The 23,930-nt window shown below is 42.0% G+C and overlaps 1 protein-coding gene across 4 annotated transcripts in view; it reads right to left on the bottom strand.

Annotated features, from left to right (window-relative positions):
* Positions 1 to 628: 628 nt before the first annotated feature.
* Positions 629 to 23,930, bottom strand: part of GTF3C3 (general transcription factor IIIC subunit 3) — a 33,282-nt gene continuing 9,980 nt past the window's right edge. For 2 of the 4 annotated variants that reach the window (XM_068122882.2, XM_068122881.2), the window contains exons 5-18: positions 20,582 to 20,773; positions 18,219 to 18,384; positions 17,785 to 17,932; positions 17,057 to 17,117; positions 10,499 to 10,599; positions 9,735 to 9,906; positions 7,718 to 7,917; positions 5,915 to 6,016; positions 5,677 to 5,800; positions 5,244 to 5,469; positions 4,927 to 5,117; positions 4,124 to 4,248; positions 2,410 to 2,562; positions 629 to 966 (exon numbers count right to left, since the gene is read on the bottom strand). In XM_068122882.2, the coding sequence (XP_067978983.1) occupies positions 844 to 966; positions 2,410 to 2,562; positions 4,124 to 4,248; positions 4,927 to 5,117; positions 5,244 to 5,469; positions 5,677 to 5,800; positions 5,915 to 6,016; positions 7,718 to 7,917; positions 9,735 to 9,906; positions 10,499 to 10,599; positions 17,057 to 17,117; positions 17,785 to 17,932; positions 18,219 to 18,384; positions 20,582 to 20,773 (2,084 nt within the window). In that variant the 3' untranslated portion in view covers positions 629 to 843. The remainder of the gene's footprint in view (positions 967 to 2,409; positions 2,563 to 4,123; positions 4,249 to 4,926; positions 5,118 to 5,243; positions 5,470 to 5,676; positions 5,801 to 5,914; positions 6,017 to 7,717; positions 7,918 to 9,734; positions 9,907 to 10,498; positions 10,600 to 17,056; positions 17,118 to 17,784; positions 17,933 to 18,218; positions 18,385 to 20,581; positions 20,774 to 23,930) is intronic. The other 2 variants (XR_013624165.1, XR_013624164.1) reach the window with 2 other exon arrangements.

The raw sequence follows: 23,930 nt of genomic DNA on the forward strand, positions 1-23,930 counted from the left end.
AAGTTGTGGTGAAGTTTCATTGAAATTGTGCATGTAGTTTCAGAGAAAAGAGCAAATACCTATTTTGGGGGGCAACCCCCCAGTGGACTCCTCACAGCCTGATTTTTTTTAATGCTGTGAACAAACTTTGGTTCAACACGGGTGATTAAGGTTGTAGTCAAGTTTCATCAGAAATGCATGTTTATATTCTGAGAAAAAAAAGCAAATACCAATTTTTGGGGACAACACCCCTCATACACCCCATCAAGGCCCGATTTTTAAAATGCCGTGAACAAACATCAGTCACAACACAACAAATATCATTTGTGCCAAATTTTGTTGCAATCCCATCAGCGGTTTCGGAGAAGAAGTTTCAAGTGATTACAGACGGACGGACGGACGAACTGCCTGACGGACGACGTGCCATTGCATCAGCTGCCCTGAATTTCGTTCTAGGTGAGCTAAAAACCTGCTCTGTTGCTCTTGCACTTCCTCTCTTCCTTTTCACCCTGCCATTTACCATAGGTCCCTATATACCAGGAGTAGTGACAGGTTGTGTCTCAGAAATTTATAGTCACGTGGGCGCCATGGCATTCTTCTTTGATGACTAGATTCTAGAGAACGATGAAAAGCCAATGAAGACAAGTAATTTTGAAAAGACATTTTAAAAGTTTATGTACAATGCAACATTCTTATTTTATTTTATTTTTTACACAATAGTAAAACAGTTTATGAAATATAAACCATACAGCACTCTTTATGATAAGTACAAACCACATAGTTATGTATTTGAGTAAAAAGCGAAGTTTACCTGAAACGGCAAACTTTGACAAAATAATGGACTAATATCCCCTATTTACAGCCTTAAATGGTGCAATGCGTGATGATGAGCAGACGTGCCATCTCGTGGTTTCCGCTGCTCTGGTAAATCAGCGCAAGGTTGTAAGCGATCTCTCTGCGCAGGTCCAATTGATCAGTGTCCACACCCTAAAACAAATAATTTACAGTTAATAAACAGTAATATTAAACGTTTATGATGGTGATACAGTAACAACAGCTTTTGATGAAAACAAAGGATGGCCATCAATAAATCACTCATCTTTCCACTCATCTACATTAATTTGTTTCTCTTTTCACTGTTTGTAGTACTGCCTTTGGGAGCTGTTCTCACTCTTCCTTTTTTTCTTCAAGAAGGTGGTGCACCAGCACCACTAAACGTTCTTTTCTAACCCCATTAATCCTCCATAACTTAACCCTCTTTCTTGCAGTCGTTCCACTGTCAGGATGTTGTCAAGTTTACCTCCGCTACTGAAGGTAGATGGAGGTTATGGTTTTACCCCTGTTTGGCTGTTTGTGCGCAGGATATCTCAAAGAGTTATGGACGGATTCAGACAAAACTTGGTGGACAGGTTGGGCAGGTGACAACGACGAAATTATTAGATTTTGGTGAACATCTGGATGCAGATCCGACCTATCATTGGTGTACAAAATGTAAACTGTTCAGCCTGGCTGAGGTATGCGTATTATCGAGTGCCATTCTAGTACCCCGCATCTTTTCATTGATCCAGAAGCGTAGATTTTGGAGACCCAAATATATATATTTAAATCTGCTTCATTTAGATTTTGCTATTTCATAAATAAGTGAGTGTAATAAACATAAATGAGGATAGCAGAATGGAGAGACAATAGAAAGGAAGTTGTGATAATATAGGACATAAGTGAAGAAAGCAAAGGGACATCTAGATCATGTGGGACATCTAGAGGAAGTGGGTGGAGGTTCAATTTTTGGCCATTTTGCTAATAAAGATAGAGATAACCTGAAAATCTTTCTACCCCTATTAAGAGATGCCCTGAAAATCATTGGTGTGTTTGACGTCCATCTGCATGGATGCTCCAAAGGAGACAAGGCCTTACCAGTTTTTCATTCCCTTTTCCATCTGTGCTCGATTCTGGTGTGTGTGAAACCTTTAGAGTTCTTTATTTCTCTTGTAAATAATTATTTATTGTGAATTACGTGTTTTCCCTTTTCTCCCCCCGTCAACCTGCAGTCGTGATCATTCTTCCCGTTATTGTGGTGGGGAATAAACACTGTTAAATCAGAGTTAAGGTTCTCGTGTGCTTCTTGCAATTCCCGCATGCAAATCCACCATTAATTGATGCAATTCATGGGAGTAACAGCCAGTTTGGTCTATCCGTCCAGTGGTCAGTGTTAACAGACTGCTGGATAGTTTCTTATGGTGTCAAATGTGCATTTGATGTGCAACCTGGCAACCCGCTTTAACCAACCCGCTTTAAAGATGGGCAACCCGCTTTAACCCAATGAGGCTTTGGTCTAAAAGGACATTCTTTCATGCAAAACAAGTATAAGGTCCATGACTGGGATATGGCATGGTAGGACTAGGTATTATGGAGTACTGTTGGGTTACTTACAGGCAACTTCAGTGGTGGGCAGGACAGTGCCTTCTGGTAGTAGTGTATGGCCAAGTGGGCCAAACCCATCTGGTGAAGCGCTCTCCCGACGTTGTAATAGGTTTCTTGTCCAGATCCTCTGATTTCAAGGTACCGGATGAGAAATGAAAAGCCCTGCACAATGTGCAAAGCAACGGATTAAAATGAAAAACAATGGGAAATTCTACAATATCTAGTAATACAAAGCAAAAGAGTGTATTGGGACCAATATTTGTATTGATAAAACTATTTTAACCTGTCTTAGCAACTTGAAATGCTGATATAATACAAGTACAAAAATAAACATAGAATCAATACCCCCGGCGCTCACCTGGAAGAATAAACAGTATACTACACTGACTGAAGGTATTTTAAACCAATTTCAATGGTTGCTAGAAGACAGGGCAGCATGTAGAATAATACTAACATAATCATAAGACTTTAAACAAACAAACAAAAAATACCTATTTTGGGGGCAACCACCTCTCCCACCTCCCACTCAGACCACAAAGTGTACCTCATCAGACCACAAATTTTTTAATGCCTTGAACAAACTTTGGTACATCATGGGTGATGAAGGTTGTGGTAAAGTTTCATCAAAATAGTGTGTGCCGTTTCAGAGGAAAAAGCAAATTCCTATTTTTGGAGGAGGGGTGGTCAAACCTGGATCCACTTTGATCCCCAATTGGCCCCCCTAGACCCCAAATCTTTAAATGCCGTGAACAAACTTTAGTCACAACATAACAAATATCATTTGTGCCAAATTTTGTTGCAATCCCATCAGCTGTTGCAATTGTTGCAATGTTGCAATTTCGGAGAAGAAGTTTCAAGTGTTTACGGACTGACGAACGGACGGATGACGTGCCATCGCATAAGCTTCCCTGAACTTCGTTCCAGATGAGCTAACAATTTGTCATGTGATAAACATGTAGAAGCACCTGTGGTCATAATGGGATTGGTTATTGATAAGAGGTAGGAGAGAGATGAAAGCATTGAATGAAATATTGGAATGAAGCAAAGCACAGTCTGCACATTACTTCTTCCCACCACGATGTACAAAGTTTCGTGATTCTGACCCTAGATATCTGTGTTAGCCAAGATGGCAGAGTGCAGTACGACGATGTCAATACTGTGAAGCATGAAGCACTGGAGATGAGAGTTGGGATGACTGACTGGAGATGAGATGACTCGAGATGATTGGAGATGAGCTGGGTGCACCATTATGGTCCTGAGACTTAGACGGTCAATGGAGTACCACCACAAAAGATCACCAGCCCTGACGTGGCTCCGTCAGATTTTCATCTCTTTTTTCTTAATTTAACCTCTATCCCTAAATGTAGAAGGTCAATGTCATATGGTGGTCCAATCAAAATATACCATCGTTGGATCATGGGCCTGGGGTAGTGGGGTAGGTTGTGGGCAATCACAAAGGGTAAGCAGCCAGAGGCCTACCCTTGGTGATCACAGATATCTAGTTTAAATTCTCATTTCATGCAATACTTAAAGAATAAGTGAATTGAACAAAAAACAGGAAATCACCATTATTTCTTATCCACCCATTTTAAAGTTATTCTTAAGATTTTCCTTCAGCTCACTCGCAACCAGCTGTAGGAAAACGAATGCGAAATGCGTCAATTATCAGAAATCCACCACATATGCAAAATCCCAAAGCATCTCGAGGAAACGGCAAGCCAACCTGCACGAGCAGCGAGTGCCGTTTGTCAGCAAACTTCTGTGAGGCCATGTGGACGAAGGTGATGCCAATACTTAGGCAGAAAAGAGGGTCTTCGGGCCGCATTCTGAGAGCTTGCATATACTGAGCTGCAAGAACATTCAATCCATGAGACAGTCATATCACGTGGTGGAAACACGTGGGACAAATTATGCTGTCTTTTTGGGATGCCTCGCAGGTTAGTCCACTTTATACAATATCATAAATGGGTAATTGTCTGACATAATGAAAACAATATCTATTTTAAGATTATCATTTGTTATTAAAATAGTTAATTGAGCCTGGTGTTGGCTTAGCGGTTAGGGTGCCGGCTTTGGATCCTAGGATCCTGGGTTCGAATCCCGGCGATCGCTGAATTAACGCCAGGGGGGTTGACTCAGCCCGTCATCCTTCCGAGGTCGGCAAATTGAGTACCAGCTTGCTGGGATGAATGATCACGGTGTGTACCCCGGTTTAGAATAGGTACACCGTATCCCTGCGCATCGTAAGAGGCGACTAAGGGTTGGCATCAGGAAGGGCATCCGGTCATAAAAACATTGCCTCAAACAGGGAACCATGATTGTCATGGGGCCTGCAAGGCTAACCCCCGCTCTAGCAGGGAAAATGGCCTTAAAACGATCATTCATTCATTCATTCATTAAAATAGTTAATTGAACGGTTCAACCAAACCAGGAAACCGATTACTGGAGAAAAACATCGTCATAACTACTGAGCTATTCCAAGTGTTTCAATTAGCTCTGCAATATGTCTGGATACTGTGCACCCACCCAGCGCATGTTTGAAACTTCCAGCCACAAAGGCGTTGTGTCCATTGAGCACAATGAGGGCCAAGTTTTCCGGGTGCTTGAGGAGCAGTCTCAAGCAAAAACGGTGATGCCGCGTGTCCTGAGAGTGCGTAATGATGTGATTAAATATATTCCATGCCTGCCAGCTTTCCAGATTGTCCAAGAGTATGAGGCTGTAGATGAGATGAAAAATACCAAACCAAACCAAACCAAAATGCACCAATGCAAACTGTCGAAGAAAACAATGTTAACATTAATTGTTAACATTGTTATTTTATTATGGCATCTGCTGCACTCACCGCATATAGTTGTACGCCCTGCGGAAGTCCTGCCCAAGTAATGAGGCTGACAGACCCAAGCACTCCAGCTCCTTCCGTTTGGGTCGATCGTCATAGAAAAGGTAAAACTCGAGAGCAGTGTCTATTAAAATTTCTCCCTCAGCATGGCGTCCAAATGTGGACAGGACACCAATGGTCTTCAGTAAAAGATTCCACCACTCTTCCTTGCCCAGAAGGCTGGTCTTACCTTGTCATATTCAAACAAACTATACTGTCAACTCATCATAGAAAACCATGTCACAATATGAAAACTTTCTTAAGGAATCAAGTTGCCATGAATGATCCTTACCATGAATGATCAGCATATTAACCATGCTTCAAGTATGTTGCAACAAAAATACCTGTTAAATCGGTAGAGCAATTAAGAAATCAAAACAAGAAGCCTTAATTTTACCTTGTACAGGCTCTGCCTCTGGTCGTATCTGAGTCGTTTCTTCAGTTTCTTTCACCAGGAAAAGGTGCTGGCCATCGTCTTGCATTTGGGAAACAACAGAAACCTGAATGCGTACCATCACACCCTGTGGCCAAGAGCAGAGAAAGAAAGGCAACTTCAAAACGTAGGCGATATCAACAGGTTAAAACTAGGAATACAATGCATTTTATCAGTAAGTCGACGAGAGTACTGAACATACCTTCAAAAGAATATTCAGCATGGTAAGCAAGCTGTCCAGATACTCCAACTGTTTGCCTTGAGAATGTAGAAGAGTGGAACGGTGAAGCAGCAATTGAATATCCTGAGAGTACATTAAAAATATATTCAGGTACTATGTACATTTGTGTACACACACACACACACACACACACACACACACATACACACACACACACACACGGAAGATCTCGGTTCCATCTCATGAGGCCCACCCACGTGTGGGGCTCGCAGGCCAAAACAACTTACATGCGCACACACACACACACACACACACACACACACACACACACACACACACACACACACACACACACACACACACACACACACACACACACACACACACACATTTTGGGTATAAGATATGATTATGGATGGGGTCGTGTCCAGCAGCTGTCTTGAAGCCCTGAAGATGAAGTTGTTTCCACAGGCGAGAGAAAAAAAAATGGAACAAATGAGTGGACATGAGTAGTGAACCTAAATGTTGGGAGTTTATCAAGAGTAGGATTACTGGCAAACCGTGACCGCCCCGTAGACACCTGGGAGGGACAGAGCCAAGAGAGAAGAGAGGGTGCAAGACCAAAAAGGAGGCAATATAAAACAGAGAGGCCATCAATCTTTCTGTGATGTGGAAGTATTAGGCCTAGACACTCAGCTCTGCTACAGGAGATCCCAATGATTTTAAGGGCCTTGCTTTCCATGGCATCAAGAAGAGTAATAGGCAGTAGCAGCAGGTCAGAGGGGAGAGCAGTACTCCATCAAGCTGCGAATTAAGGCCTTGTAGATTGTCATAAGTTCAGACTAGCCAAGGAAAGATCTTGCACAACAAAGACTGGTTGAAGAGGTACCAACACCTAACCAATTGGCATGGTGATAGTTGAAAACACCGCATAGGAGGAAGAGAGAATGGGATGGTGTTTATAAGATGGTGCATGTTGGCAGAGAGGGAGAAGTAAATAGAGTCATCCCTGTTAGGAAGATGGTACAGAACATAAACAAACAAACAAGAGTGTAGAGGGGAAAGCACAGACAAGCGTACTCCTATGTGTTAAGAGGGGGAAGGGTAGTACAAGGACAGTGGGAAATGTAGTGCTTGACATAACATGCAACTCTGCCACTGGAACAATGTTCAGGCCTGTCAAACCAGAACAGACAATACCCAGGGAGAGGCCAACCTCAAGGAATCGGGGACATCCTGTGGGAGCAAGGATTCTTAAGCAGATAATGCCAGTTTTACTAATGGCAGCTTGGATGGAGAGATCTTTCAAATTGGAGCGAATATCTCGGATGTTGGAGGTCCATAAAGTTAGGGATGGGGAAGTACTCTTGGCAGGAAAGATGAAAGAGGGGAGGGGATGGGAGAGCATAAAGCAGGGGAGGCGGGAGGATGTGGAATGGAATTCAGAGAAGCAGAAAGGCGGCAGCGTGCTGGAAAAGATAAAGAGGGGGTGGGATGCAGGAGAAGAGGGACCGGGATGCAGGAGAAGAGGGACCGGGATGCAGGAGGGGTAAAAGAGAGGGGCTGGGATGCAGGGGGAGAAGAGAGGGTCCAGCATGCAGGGGAGAAGAGAGTGTTCAGGGCACACGGTGAGAAGAGAGGGGCTGGAACACAAGGAAAGCAAAGAGAGGCCGAAAAAGAAAAAGAAAATAAAGCCTCCGTCCACCTTCGGTGGCAGAGGTAATAACATCCTAGTTTTAAAATAGACAAATTAAGGGCAAACAAGTTCAATGGTTTCAACATCTTACTGATCAACATCTCTCCAAAGCAACAAATAAGCCACACCTCTGAGACGTTATCTTCAGTGTCCAGTACTCCCTGGCCTGAAGGAGGCTGTAGAGCTTGCAGAGCCTTGTCAGGTTGACCAAGTTGCTGCTGCAGAGCAGAAAGTGTGATTCGTGCACCCAGGTGAGAGGGTGCCATTTTTACTACCCGTGTGTAGCTTTGCGCTGCACGTTCAGTCAACCCCAAAGAATTCAGGCATTCTGCATCCACCAGAAAAAACAAGCAATTGAAACTATTCGAAGAAAGATAAAAACTGCAAAGATAGACTATATCAGGGTGCGGAGAGATTAAACGATGCACTCCATGTAGTCGGCTAGGCAATAGGCCAAAAAAGTACTTAGCATGGGATTTTTTTTTTTTTTTTTAGAAGCTGGCAACCATGCCAAATATCTTCGGAATACCATGTTCATCGACATAGGGATGGATGCCAAGCTCAACTTTGCATATATTCAGACTTGGTGGTCAGGTTTGACCATATATACTCAAAAATGACAATTTTTCACTTTTAATCACCATTTAATCTACAATTCACAGGTTTTCAGAAACAAAAAGTATCTGTGTGAATAAGTATGAAATACGCTATAATCACACTAGATTGAGCACATCTCTTATTTCTAAGTTTGAAATTTCATTATTTCTTGATTTCACTTTTTAAAGCTGAATGTGTTAATTTCAGGAAAGGAATGAAGTGTCCACAACATAACAAATAGGCAAATCTGAATACAATAATACTCTATTCCAGAAATTTTATATTCGATTTAACTTTTTAAGAATAACTTTTCATCTTCACAATTTCACATTGGGTAGAAAACAGCCCGCCATGGAGTGAAGCCAGTAAATGTGTTGCAGCGGAAGCAGAATACAGATTTGTTAGATCTCACCGATGGACAGATGAATTCAACCTCAAAGTCGGATTTGCTTGAATTTTATCAATGGCAATAGGCATTGAAACGCCAGTGACCTTGCGCACATTCAGCAGACATTCCTGTGTGATAATTATTGATGGGCATCCAATGATCCAATCACTCGGGAAAACAAAAGACTGTCAAATATATTTGGAGATTACAGGAATGTGTACTACTGTTCAGTTGTAAACTCCTTCAATTGTAAACTACGCACATCTGAATTACATATAGCACGTAATGTATATTTTCCTATTAAATAATAAATAAAATAAAGAAGCAAATACACAAAGAAATTGATCACCTAAATTGTCATTATGTGACCTCAGAATATTGACTACCATGTGCTTTGTGATCAGCTAAATTAAATTTTACTGGCTGGACTGGGTTATGCGATTGGACTTTTTTTTTTCTTCCTCTTTTCACGGCCACAATAATTTCCGCCTTCTCGTGTGGTTGGCTGGATAAAGTTTAGAACAGGTCTTTCACAAACTGGCTGGCCCAACCAGCCTGATGTTCAATTTCTATGATGTATATGATGATTTCTATGATGTAACCTGATGTAGGTTCGAGCTGGAATTTATAATTTCTTCAAGATGCCGGCAATAACTCACCTACCCTTCGTGAAGGACACCGTGGGAAATCTTACGTCCACCTACAAATTCTGGCAAGTGGAACACCCAGTTTAACGTCTATCCAAGGCACACATATTATTACTTAATACGACATATGGGAAATTGTATACTTTCGGACCAAAAAAAAGAAGAAAGTATTTGAAGCAATGTGCTCACAATCCCATCCTTTGTTGTTCCTAAAATGGTCTACCCACCTCCTCAAAGAATGAATAAACCCTCATGACAACATATGCAAGCATCTAAACTAAACCTTCCATGTGCTTTCTGAAAGCTGTGAAAGACAAAGACTATGAATTGCAGGAAGTAGAGTGAAAGGAGATGAGGAGGAAGCTAATGACGTCTTGGTTGGTATTGAACCACTGGGTTTCTTTTGAAAGCAAGTCCAGAAACACAAGCAGAGATTGGAATGTGGAAACAAGTGCAAGTCATAAAAAGGCAAGCAAAACAAACAGACCCTCTTTAATAAAGTAAAAGATTTACCTGCATGGCGCAGCCACACGGCAGCCAGGTTGTACTGCTCTGAGCATACAAGGCAACTCAGCAGAGGGAGGGCTGCTTCATACTCGCCGGTCTCCATGAAACTCTCAGCCACATCGAGGTACAGGTCTCCCACCTCCTCCACACTCTGTTCCATGAGCCAAGCTACCAGTTGCTGTCACCAGAGGCAAATCCAACAAAGATGAGCAGAGCATGCAGTTCACAAAGGAAGGAGTGAGCGGAGTAGGACTGATAGGTACAACAATTATGTGAATGTCACAAATTCTGGACAACTACCTCCTGAAAATAGTTATCTGTAGTAACTATGACACTGGCTAACAATTGCCGATACTGCATGCATTTACATTGGCTCTTAAACTGAAAATAATTTCGTTAATGTGCTTTATGCCCAATGTACATGGCAGCTCAAACATAGCTATATGTCCAAAATTCAAAACTGAAGGCAATAATTAGTGAGACTTAACGTTATTTAGCAAGGAAAACGTCATTTATCTAGGAAAAACTATGTTCGGCCTCATCTGCAAATTGCAGTTAGATGATGGCCCCTTCCTCCTGTGATGAAATTTAACACTGCACACATGATAACTATACAGTCCCGGATGGAGACCACTCGGTGGTAGAAAAGTCGGACATGGGATTTGCCAAGTGGGCAGCTTTACTATTTAGTGGTCCATTCAGTTTAGAGTATGGATCTTCCCCCACAACTATTTTTGTCAATAAATATACATGTAAGCAATAACTTTTACCTTAACTGGTTGAAGCATCTTCTTGTGGATCAGGCAGACGATTAGTTTTGCTTTCACATCAATGGGAGTGTCAACGGATGGTTCACACACCGTAATTGTTCCTAAAATCACAAAATAATGTATTTACAGAGACAATGCTTTTCTTCACTCAAGATCTTTTATCATAAAAAGTTATGTTAACACATATAATGAAAATGCATTATTTTTGCAATATGTTGCACCAGGTTGCTCGGCACATCATTTCTGGATGTGCTGCTGATACAGTTTAGATTAAGACTCCCTTTAGATTAAGGCAGAAATGTGGAATTTATTGGCACACAATGGCCTACTCTTTACAAAATATACTGAGGTATCTTTAATATGCACAAGAGAATGTGGTTAGATAAGACACCTGAAGGACTACGCTTTGATGTAACAATCTGCAAGAAAAGCTGTTTTTGACAAACAATTGAAAGAATGAACAAAATTACACAAACACAAGATTTTGGATGAAGCATCAATTGATCACATATCTACTGACAATAACAGCCATTTTAAAAGTTCAAATGACCTTTATTTCCAAAATCAACGGTAAAATTTGCATTGTTTTAATCTCCATTTCACCATAAATCTTCAGATTTATTATAATCCTGATAATTCTGGTTGGGCGATCTGCAGTTCCAGTGTCTATTTCCATCAACTTTTCCAAGCACAATGGGTTACCCTGATGGGCAGATTTGGAAAAATAATTAAACTGATATCACTTCAAAATGAATGGTTCCTACTTTTAATATGTCTTCAATTTTTCATGCACAAATCAATGCAAACATTTATGAAGATGTTCCTGAAATAGAGAGAGCCATAGAACATACATATAAAACATAGAATGGCACTCGTTGAGCACATAACCTCGCCTGGCACATTCATGCTGATGAAAAATACCATCGTTAACTGAACACGCTACTATTATGGCCCATATACCCATATCAGCCATACACTCTATCATGTCACATAGTTTCTTGGCATGGGTTATGACATCATAAATCGAATTCTTAACTCACATCGCGTCATAGATCAGATATATGAAGTTTCAGATTTTTCGGATGAAGATTTAAATTCAACAAACTAGTGAGGTACCCGTGCTACGCACGGGTGGGAGGCCAGAAGCAAGCAGACAATGCACAAACAGCAAATGCTAAAGCATGAAACCAATAAATTCCACATTCCTGTAGCACCTTCAGTCGCACGTCAGACATGGACAGCAAGTTCATGAAGGACTTCCATGAAAAACGTACCCATTCCAAACAAACAGGCACGTTTGTTCCATACCCAGTCAGTGGCGAATCTGCATATGGCGATCCGCGAATTAATGTTAAGAAAGTAGAAACCGTCACGGAATTTCGTCATTCACTTGAACTCGATATCTATTTTTTCATTCCAAACAGCATAACTCCAATCACAAATAAAATAGCATTAATATAAAAAATAAACTTTTCACAACATTCGTGACATAAACAAATATTTAAATCCTGATGTGAAGTTCCGTACGGTTGGGTGAATAAAATTACGAATTCAAAATCGTAATTGTATTCACTCAATTCCAATCATCAATTGATACTTTAACAAAACAATTAACACGATTAACATTTAACGATTTAACATTATGATTAAATGACCGTTGTATTTGGACATTATCAAACCTGCGCATTGCCATAATCTGTCCACTTCCGCATTCACGGCAGGTTTATAATTGTCATCAAAATCTAAACAGCATTTGTAGAATTTCAATAAAAGCCACATCACTGTTCATATCGGTAAATATTATTCCATCGTGTTTGGAAAAACTGGAAAATTGGAAAACTTGGAAAAACAATATAGCCTATTTTACTCCCAGGGGTCCCAGGAATACCCACCCAAAATATCGTTGCGATCGGTTGAGCCGTTTTTGCGGTACCTTCGAACGGACAGACAGACATTTGGTGAATTATAGGAAGATTATGGTCTTGGCATTGAATACCACTTCACCAATGACGTCATCGTCATCACCTTATATATCCCATTGGGAGTTGATGACATATGCCAAATTTCAATTTTTTTCATTGGCCAATTTCAGAGAAGATGATGTCCAATTTAATTTCCTTTAATCCACACAGCTGCCATACCATGTGACCTATGATGTCAGAGTTATCAACAAAATATTATCCATGGGGATTTCCTCCTATGTTTAAAGTTTCACATCAATCGGACAAGTAGTTGCACAGAAAACCATTTTTAAAGTGAAAATATATAGACATGGACACATAGAGAGACAAAAAGATGAGGCACTACACTAATCTCACAACCCCTTTGTGGCAAGACTAAAAAAAAAGAAAGAGAAAATAATGGAATCCAAGAAATATAAATGGTTCAGTACAAACTTAAAAAAAAGCCGTGAGTGGGGTGACGGTCATCTCTTGAGGTTGCAGTTCAGACCAACCTGTGAACTCCTACCCCCTCTCTCCCACACCCTGATACGAAATCAAAAAAAACATCGAAGACCGAGTGATCCTGCAGACCATCAAGTAGAAGTGCCGTACCAGGTTTCAGAGCAATCGGTTGGTAAATAACGGACGAGTAGGGATGCAAAGTTTCAGGGGGTAACCCCCCATGGGAGTCCACAAGACCCAAAATCGAAAAATCGAAGCCAGGGCGATTGTGCAGGCCATTGTATCGGGTGTATCGGGTTTCAGAGCAAATCGGTTGAGTGATAAGAAAGGAGTAGCAAAAACAGCAAAAAGTTAATGGATGGACAGATGACCGGATGGACAGACATTAGGACATCACAACCTATTTTAAAATGTCATCTCCCCATTTCCCGGTGTGTACCCTGGATAAGAATAGGTACACCGTATCCCTGCGTGTCGTAAAAGACGACTAAGAGGGTTGGCGTCAGGAAGGGCATCCGGCCATAAAAACATTGCCTCAAAAAGGGAACCATGACAATTACAAGTACATATGGGCAGGGTACAGCCCGAAGTGGAGATCGGTTTCTGAGGTTTGGGACATGGAATATAGGGACAATGACAGGGAGATCAGGAGAAGTGGTGGAAGTATTGGTCAGAAGAAGAGTGGACATATGTTGTGTGCAAGAGACGAGATGGAAGGGAAGTGGTGTGAGAAGAATGGTGAAGGGTAGGCAGGGACGAAATACAAGTTTGTGTGGCAAGGGTGCCTGGAGGGCGTGAATGGTGTTGGTGTCCTGTTTTCTGAGGAGTTTGTAGACAGTGGGGTGAGTGTGACGAGAGTGAGTGATAGGTTGATGATGGTGAAAATGATGATTGGAAAGCTCTTGGTGAACGTCATCTCGGGATATGCTCCGCAGGTTGGTCGAAGCGATGAAGAAAAGGACAAGTTCTGGTGTGCGATAGAGAAGCTGATGGAAAACGTGAAAGATGAGGAAGTTGTTGTGGTAGGAGGAGACCTAAATGGACATGTGGGAAGGAGTATGGATGGTTTTGACGGAGTTCATGGGGGTTACAGATATGGTGTGAGAAATTGAGAAGGTGAAAGGATTTTGGAGTTTGCTGATGGAGCTGATTTGTTGATTTGTAATACTCAGTTCCAGAAAGAGGATAATAAGCTTGTTACATACACGTCAGGTGGGTCGACGACAACCGTTGACTACCTGATGGTGCGTAGGCGAGATAGGGGGCACCTCCGGGACACAAAGGTGATCCCGGGGGAGGAGGCTGTTTCACAGCACCACTTGGTTGTCTGCGACGTAAGGGTGAAAGGTGCGAGGAGAGCTCGGCGGGTGAAGTACCAACCGAGAATGAAGGTGTGGAGGTTGAAAGAGGTGACAGTAAGGGAGGCATTAAAAGAGAGGCTGAGTAAGGTCGAGGATGATGTGGTTGAGCTTGAAAGTGGTTGGATGTCGATGAAAGCTAGTCTGTTGGGAGCCGTTGGTGAGGTATGTGGATGGACAAAAGGACCACCGAGGCACTCGGAAACATGGTGGTGGGATGATGAAGTTGGAAAGAGGATTGACGAGAAGAGGAAGAAGTTCAAGGAGTGGCAGAAGGCGAAGGGTACGGGAGCAGAAACAGCAGAGCATGGAAGTTATAAGGCAGCCAGGAAGGCTGCAAAGAAAGAGGTAGCAAAGGCGCAGGAGGCATGTAGGAAAATGTTCGGAGAACGCTTGGATTCGGAAGAGGGTCAGAAAGCAGTATTCAGGATTGCAAAGCAGATAGCGAAAGAGAGGTGTGATGTGATGGGGGTGAGTTGCTTGAAGGATGAAGTGGGACAAATCATTGTCGACCCAGATGGAATTAAAGGAAGATGGAAAAGATATATGGAAATGCTGTTGAATACAGAGAATGAATGGGATGGCAACATAGAGAGTAACCCAGTTTTAGGACCGGCAGAGAAGATAACTGAGAAGGAAGTTGAGGAAGCAATAAAAGCAATGAAGGGTAGAAAAGCGGGAGGGCCGACGGGAGTTGTGGGAGATATGTTGAAGGCAGCAGGAAGTTGGGGTGTGAAGAGAATGACAGATCTGTAATCTGGTGGTGAAAGAAGGCCGCATTCCAGTGGATTGGGAACTGAGTACCCTCGTCCCTCGATACAAGGGGAAAGGTGACCCTCTGGAGTGTGGCTCGTACCGAGCGATAAAGTTATTGGTGCATGGAATGAAGGTATTGGAAAGGGTGTTGGAGAGGAGGATAAGGAAGAAAGTGAAGATCGAGGAAATGCAGTTTGGATTCATGCCAGGAAGAGGAACGACAGACGTGCTTTTCATTGTGAGGCAGTTGCAGGAGAAGTACATGGAGAAGAGGAAGAAGTTGTTTCTTGGGTTTGTTGATCTGGAGAAAGCATTCGATAGGGTACCACGCAAAGTATTGACATGGGCATTGAGGAAGTTAGGAGTGGAGGAATGGTTGATCAGAGTAGTGATGGCAATGTACAAAAGAGCGTGCACAGCTGTAAGGACGAAGGACGGAAACAGTGGTGAGTTTGAGGTGAAGGTGGGAGTGCATCAGGGGTCGGTACTAAGTCCACTACTATTTGTAGCTGTGATGGAGGTGCTGGCTCAGAACGTAAAGGAGGGTTTACAGTGGGAGTTGTTGTATGCAGATGATCTGGTGTTGATTGCGGAAAGTATGGATGGACTGAAGGAAAAGATGAACACGTGGAAGGAATGTATGGATACAAAAGGTCTGAAGGTGAATATTGGAAAGACGAAGGTGATGGCAAGTGGTAAAGCATGTGGTGAGGTAGAAAGAACTGGGAAGTGGCCCTGTGCTGTGTGTAGGAAGGGTGTCGGAGTGAACTCCATTCAATGTACAATGTGCGCTGAGTGGGTTCATCAAAAATGTAGTGGTCTGAGAGGGTCATTACCAGTGTGGCAGCTACATTCAAATGTAAGGTGTGCACAGAGGGAGCTGCAGATGGAGGAAATGTTGAGTTGGATCTTGGAGACGGCGTGAAGCTGGAAGGTGTGAAAACATTTTGCTACCTCGGAGACATGCTGAATGGAGAAGGTGGATCAGACTCGGCAACGGTTGCTCGAGTGAGATGTGCCTGGAAGAAGTTTCGGGAACTGAGTGGCGTGCTGATGATGAGGGGAGTGTCGTTGAAGCTGAAGGGAAAGGTGTATGCTGCATGTGTGAGAAGTGTTATGATTTATGGGAGCGAGACATGGGTAATGAACGTAGAGCAGCAACGAAGGTTGGAAAGGGTGGAAATGCGAATGGTTTGACGGATGTGCGGAGTATCGTTGAGAGAGATGAAGACAAATGATGAATTGCGAAAGATGATGGGAATAGAGCCTGTGATTGATGCTGTGAAGAGGAACAGGTTGAGATGGTTTGGTCATGTGTTGAGGAAGATGAAAGTGACTGGTTGAGAAGAGTGGTGGAAATGAATGTAGAAGGAAGCAGAGGACAGGGAAGACCGAGAAAGACTTGGCTAAAGATGGTGGAAGAAGAAATGCGGACAAGGGGGTTAACAAGGAGAGATGCAGAAAATAGGGCAAAATGGAGAAGATTGTCATGGGGACCGCAAGGCTAACCCCCGCTCTAGCAGGGAAAATGGCCTTTAAAATGCATGTTGTTGTTGTTGTTGTATCTCCCCATGAGTTGAGATGAGATGACCTCAACACGACTTTATTATACGGGGATCAAGACTCGTGTAATAGATGTACGACAGAGTATAAAGTAAAAAGAAACTGAAGGCTAGGTGTAGGAGAAACACAGACATGAGACAAACAAGTTTAGGAAGAACAAGAGGGTGTAGGGAAATTTAATTTTGCTGTCAAGCCTGGTGTTGGCTTAACAGTTAAGGTGGCTGGCTTATGAGGTGGCTGGTGGATGGCTTATCTCTTGAGTTGGAGCCCCTGTCGTGCTGCTAAATAACACTAGGTGGGTTGACTCAGCCTGTCATCCTTTTGAAGTCAGCAAAATGAGTAACAGCTTACTCAAAATGGGGAGGGGGGAAGTGGAAGGGTGATGCAACCAACAGCTATAGGCTGCACATGAAATAACACTTTTCTTGTCAAAACAAAAATGTGCTAAAACAGGTAAGAAAACATTCAAACCCTACCCTCTGCATTGTCCTCACCAGCCTCCTCATTCAACTTCACTCCTGCAAACTGTACAATGACCTGCACAAGGGACACCCACAGTTATAGGGGACCATCACACAGTCAGTGGGCTGCTGCAGCGCTAAAAAAAAAGAAAGACAGAACTCAAGGACGAATGGTGCTTATGAGAAGTAGCAACAGAGAGCAATTTACTTACAAATTAACAGTTTACATTCCTCAAAATGAACCAACACCAGTTAAGCTCCCTGGATTTTTCCCAGAAAAAAAATCCAAGCCTTAAAATATATTGCACCCTTACACCAAAAAGGAGTAAATCACTGAAAGTTGAATCGTGCCTATTAGCAAAATGCAGCAAACATCACGCCGACAGTCTAATTGTTTTCCAAACGTTCACTGGAGGTCATTTTCCCATTCCTTTTATTTATTTATTTTTGTTTTGTTTTGCTTTATCCTCATATTTTTTTAACTTTCTCTTAGCAACTTACCTAGAGTGGCTGTATGCCTTGTTTGGGGCGATATGCATTAAAAAAAATCCTTTTAGTTCATGAAAAGAGCACAACCTCTGTCGAGTCACAGCTCATTGTTGTTACACGGATATTTTGATCAGATCAAAGACGCCCAAGCGCATCTCTTCCTGATGTTTAGATTCAATGGGCTTTATCTGATATAAAACTGTAGAGATAAAACATATATTCCTCTGTTGAGATCAATAATGCCTGGTTCGTACATCAAAGCACTTGTTGTGGTTCTTGCTGGCGATGTACAGCTCAGCAGCCATGTGCACATCCTCCATGGTCACCAAGTTCTGGTGCTTCCCAAGAGCCTCCTCCATCAGGCCAACAGCAGACATCAAGTCTTTGCTTTCATAGAAGGTTCTATACAAGGCAACACAAGTGTGCATCTTGAACCGATCAAAGCTTTCCTTACATGGAAATTTAAAACTCTTTAGCATTGTCAATTCTATTTTTCCAAATCTACAAAGGTTCAGAACAGTGGGCCAAGCTTGGAGCAATTTCTTATCGAAACACTCTTTAGACAGTCGTGTGTGAATATTCGGTGCCGACCTTTGAAATAAAAGCATTATTTAGCAAGAAGATTTATTCTATGGGTCATCCAAAAGAAATAGTCATCATTGCTTTTCAAAGGAACAATGCCCCTCACCTTGCCATATCACGGGTAAGCTTCATGTATTCCTCGCCTTTTGAGGGAGGTAGCAGCTGGAGTATACGCTTATACCCCTCCATGGCCTGCTTGTGATCACCAAGCTGCCCATAGAGACCCGAGCGCACCCATAAGTACTCCGTTTTACTGGGTGCATACTTGATGGCTGTAGAAAAAAAAATGTAGTCGTATAACAGCAATTAAGAAAGCACGTCATAAAATGCAGTGTTCTTGAATTGGGGGAAAATAGGTTCTTGATGAAGACTGCTCAGTGGGGCAAACTCCAAGCTCAACATTAGTCCTCAATGTTATTGTGTTTGAAAGAATACATTTACAAGTTGTTTGTTTTGTACATACTAGTTTGTTCGTATGCAGCACGTGGCTTCAGATTTGCATCTAACAGGGGTGTAGCAATACCACGAATGCAGTTCCCCCTGTAGGTGAGAGTAGGAATTTGTAATTTGATCAGGGCACCGGCGATAGCTCACCTACTCTTCGCAAAGGACAACGTTCTATCTTTAACATCCATCAACTAATGCTGGTAAACGGGACGCCCGGTTTAACGTCCATCCGAGGGACAGCACTAAACAAATTAGACATTGATGCCTTGCCCTGCCTACAGAACTCCAGGATGACAGTTTACAGGTGGGCTGAGGTTCAAACTCAGATTGGACAGCTCAGAGGAGAGTGTGCATACCTCTATGCCATCCTGCCAAGCATGACATATAAATTATTTTAGTGAAGTGCTTTTTTGTACACCGCTCCTTTCCTATGCCGCTGAGAAGGGGGTACTCAGTTTTCACTCTGGTTTCTTTCTTGTTTGTTTGTTGTCTTGTTTTCTTGTTTGTCCAGACGATATCTCAACCATCCTTTGAGCTAGGAAGCTGAAATTTCGGCACAATAGTGAGCAAGTGCTTTGGCAAAAACAGTATTTTTTGTTTTTTGATCAATTAATTAATTGATTAGTTACTTAATTATTATCGATTTATTACTCACTTATTTATTTATTTGCTCATCTGAGCATTATCTCAGGCACCTTTTGAGCTCAGAAGCTGATATTTGGACACGACAATGACCAAGTGATTTGGCTGTAAAGACTATTTTTGATTTATTGATTAATCAATTAATCGATTTATTTATTTATCAATTAATTATTGTATTTTTTCAATTAATGACTTATTTAATTAATTTTCAAGAAGATGCAGCTTCAGATGAAGCACTGGTGGTTTAGGTATGCTATTAGCCAATTGATTAAGAATATATTTCATGATCATTATTTATCGATTTTAATTATGCAATTAATCAATCAATTATTGTACACCTCTCCCTTCCAATAAATACAGTCTCTATGTGCTGAATGGCGGTATTGCCGGGTGCCAAAGGCGCCTCGGCAATGCCGTGCTAGAGGATGTTATTTTTTTTATTTGGCATGGGGGCGGTGTACTTTGAATGTACCTGCACTTGTGCATTTTAAATTTTTTTTGCAGGTAATTCAGTGTGTAAATTAATTTATGGAATTTATTCTATTAACGATTATTATTATTTCCTGGTGTTGGGCTAGCGGCTAGGGTGCCGGCTTAGGATCCTAGGATCCTGGGTTCGAATCCCGGTCGATCGCTGATTTAACGCCAGGGGGTTGACTCAGCCTGTCATCCTTCCGAGGTCGGCTAATTGAGTACCAGTTCACTGGTAATTCCCTGTTTGTCGTTAAAGGCGGCATAAAGGGTTGGCGTCAGGAAGGGCATCCGGCCATAAAACATTGCTTCAAAAAGGGGACCAAAAAACAACAACAACCACGGTTCCCGAAAAAGGCCAACCCCCGCTTTGCGGGGAAAAATGGCCTCTAAAGGTGGTTTTAACGATTATTATTATTCATTATTCCATTATTTATTCCATAATTAACGATTAATTCCATTAATTTATTCCATTATTTCCCGGTGTGTACCCCGGTTTAGAATAGGTACACCGTATCCTTGCGCATCATAAGAGGCGACTAAGGGTTGGCACCAGGAAGGGCATCCGGCCATAAAAACATTGCCTCAAACAGGGAACCATGATTGTCATGGGGCCCGCAAGGCTAACCCCCGCTCCAGTGGAGAGAAATGGCCTTAAAAAAAAAAAACATCATATTCCATTAACGAAAGATGGCATGTGCTCTTGAAATTTATTCATCAACTAATTTCAATACCAACTCATTTTAAAGTAGCTAAACACATTGTGGTTGAAAAGTGCCAAAAGGCAAATAAATACAAAAGCAACAAAACCAACAACCACAACAAAACAACAATAGCAATTGACCAAAGATTCCTCATCTAAACGAGTAAGAAAAAGCTAAGCATCATGTTAACCAACACCAAGGATACCTTTAGAGTAACACAAAACAGCTTGCTTGATGTTGTCCAGTTCCAGAGACATTTCAGCAAGTTTCACCCACTCATCTGGGTCACTGGGATTTAAGTATGCAGCAATGAGGCCAAACTGCAGAGACTTATCCATGTCTCCACATTCCTCATACAGCATGGCCAGTGTGGAGAATGGCTCGTGGGCATGTGGAGCTGAAGAAAAGACAAATACACATCTACAACCAGCAGTTACTTTGCATGGTGATTAATCACAGACCAAGTGTAAGTAGTTGAATTAAGCCATACAAAGTACAAAAAAGGAAATTCAGAGTGGACATTCACAAACAGCCCAGGTAACAACAGTCAATGGGTTAATGACAGTACCCCCCGTAATTTTGTCCATTGGCCGAAAGTCAGCCATTGTCTCAACATGTCTGTGACATATGGCTGCTTTTTGACCAACAAAGGAAACTCTCTTATAACCAGGACTGGTGCAACCACGAAGCAAACTGGGCGATTACCGAGAGCAGCAGCATTTGTGGGTGGCAAAAAAAAAAATCATCAGATTGCACATTGCACAAGCAGAGACTAAGTGTTTTTCCTTAAGTACTGTCAATGGCCAGCTAACCTTAACCCCTTTCTTTGTGTTGCACAACATATGTATGTATGCATGCATGCATGTATGTATGTATGTATGTATGTATATGTATATATATATATATATTGTTACATATTTATGTGAATGTATGTGAATTACTATTCAGGTCTTTGCTTATCAATGTGTAGTCGATTAAAGGTTGTTGTGATTAAAGGGTCAGGAACCCTTCTGGGAAAAAGGAGACCGGAAACGGAAGAAGAAAAGACACGAGGTCCGGGAGAAGCGACGATTCTTCTTCTTCCTCGCCGAGCTCGGACGCGAGCGGGATCGCGATTGAGCAACGTAAGAGAATGGGCGTTTAAAAGCCCGTCTGGCGAGAGGAGTTACCGGGACGTGTAACTACCCTTTGACACGTCAAGTCACTGTGGGTTCGTGCACGGAACCAAGCGTCCGGCACAGTTCGCCTCACCGTCTACAAGGCCGCGTACGGGTCGCACCTTGGGGCCTCGCGCGCTGGGCAAGCCGCGTGTTGCTTTGCCCGCATTGCTTTACCCGCTTTGCTTGGCCAGGAGGTGTGCGCTGCAGCCGTCGGTACGGGACGTGCCCGGTGGAAGCACGTCAGGAAGGGTCCGTTCAACCGCCCACGTGCGGAGATCGAACTACAGGAGTACGGAGACATTGAGAGAGACATTGACCATGGAGGGAGTCGGGAGTGGGGCTCACGTGAGGAATGTATAAGATGGCCATCTTAGAGTTATTATAGATGAGTTAACATCTTTGTACTATTGATTGCTGATTGTGGATGGTTGTTGATTGCTCGGGGAATATATCATTGATTATTCCGGATCCTTGATGTGGGGTTTCTTATTGATTGGAATTCATATTGATTGCGTTACGAAAGCGCATAAATAATAGATCTTTCTGGCGGAGTTCCTCTCACGGTCCGGGGGTCACCGAGACCAGGTAGTCACCGGGAGGACCACGTAACAATATATATATACAGTGGAACCTTGACTTACGAGTGCCCCAACTTACGAGTTTTTCGAGATACGAGCCGTCGCTCCGGCGGTTTATTGCTTTGAGATGCGAGCCGAGATCCGAGTTACGAGCTTTCGCCACCCGGTCACGTGGTTATCTTGCCGTTCAAGTACAGTATCTTTGTCGTATAGCGCTGCATTTTAGTTTTCGCATTTCGGTTATTTTGAGTTTTGCCGCCAGGTGGGTTCTGGTCACGTGGTTATCTGGCCGTGCACGTACAGTATCTCTATCGTATAGCGCTGCATTTTAGTTTTCGCATTTCGGTTATTTTGGAAAATTTCTTAGTTTTAACCATGGGGCCTAAGAAAGTGAGTGGCAAGTGCAGTGCTGAGAAGAAGAAGAGGATGATGAGCTTGGCTATGAAACACGCAATCGTCGAAAAACATGAGCGAGGTGTCGAGGAGGACGTATATAACGGCAGAGGAGAAGTGCATGCCAGGCCACAACTTGTGGATATAAAACACGCAATCGTCGTGTTTTATATAAAACTTGTGCTTGGATATAAAACACGCAATCGTCGAAAAACATGAGCGAGGTGTCGAGGAGGACGTATATAACGGCAGAGGAGAAGTGCATGCCAGGCCACAACTTGTTCAGAGTGCCGGCGATAGCTCGCCTTCTCTTTGTGGAAAACACGGTGAGATCCTTAACATCCAACAACTAATGGGACGCAAACGGGGCGCCCAGTTTAGCGGTACACACATTGATGAATCACCCTGCCTGTGATTCACCCATGACAGGTTATAGCTGGGTCGGGATTCAAACCCAGGCTGGACAGTTTAGACTTTAGAGTCAAGTGTGCGTACCTCCAGTCCAGGCCATCCTGCCAACTTGTATGCTGCATACAGGTGAAATATAAAGCGCGAGATATTTTTATATATACTGTATATTTAAAAAAAAATTGGTGTGGTTTTTGGCGGGCTGGAACGGATTAATAGCATTTCAATGCATTTCAATGGGGAAATTTGATTTGAGATACGAGCAATTTGAGTTACGAGCTCGGTCACGGAACGAATTAAACTCGTAAGTCAAGGTTCCACTGTATGTATATATATATATATATATATATATATATATATATATATATATATATATATATATATATATATATATATATATATATATATATATATAATATATATATGTATCATGTATATATATATATATATATATAATATATATATGTATCATGTATATACGTATATATATAATATATATATGTATCATGTATATATATATATATATATATATATATATATATATATATATATCTATATATATATCTATATATGTATATATATATATATATATATACATTATACACACACACACTACCAGTCAAAAGTTTTAGAACACCTCAATTTTCCCAGTTTTTATTGAAATTTACGCAGTTTAATGTCTCAATGTACTCTGTAATTAAGCATAGAACAAATAAACAATTGGAGATAAAAAAGAAATCATAGAATCATTTTGTTTAACAAAATTTTATTTAATTTTTTGACTCGGCAAAGTAGCTACCTTTTGCCGATATAACCGCCGAACACACTCGTGGCATTCTTTCTTCAATGGAAATCAAATATTGTTCGGGAAGTTCTTCCCAACACTGTTGCAGAAGTTCCCACAAATGTGTTGCACTTGTAGGTTGCTTTGCTTTCACCCTTCTGTCCAGTTCATCCCAAACCAGCTCAATGGGGTTTAAGTCTGGAGACTGTGCTGGCCATTCCATGATTTGAA

This window comes from Myxine glutinosa, chromosome 7 (assembly GCF_964187855.1).
Source record: "Myxine glutinosa chromosome 7, kmMyxGlut1.1, whole genome shotgun sequence".
Classification (NCBI taxonomy): Eukaryota; Metazoa; Chordata; class Myxini; order Myxiniformes; family Myxinidae; genus Myxine; species Myxine glutinosa.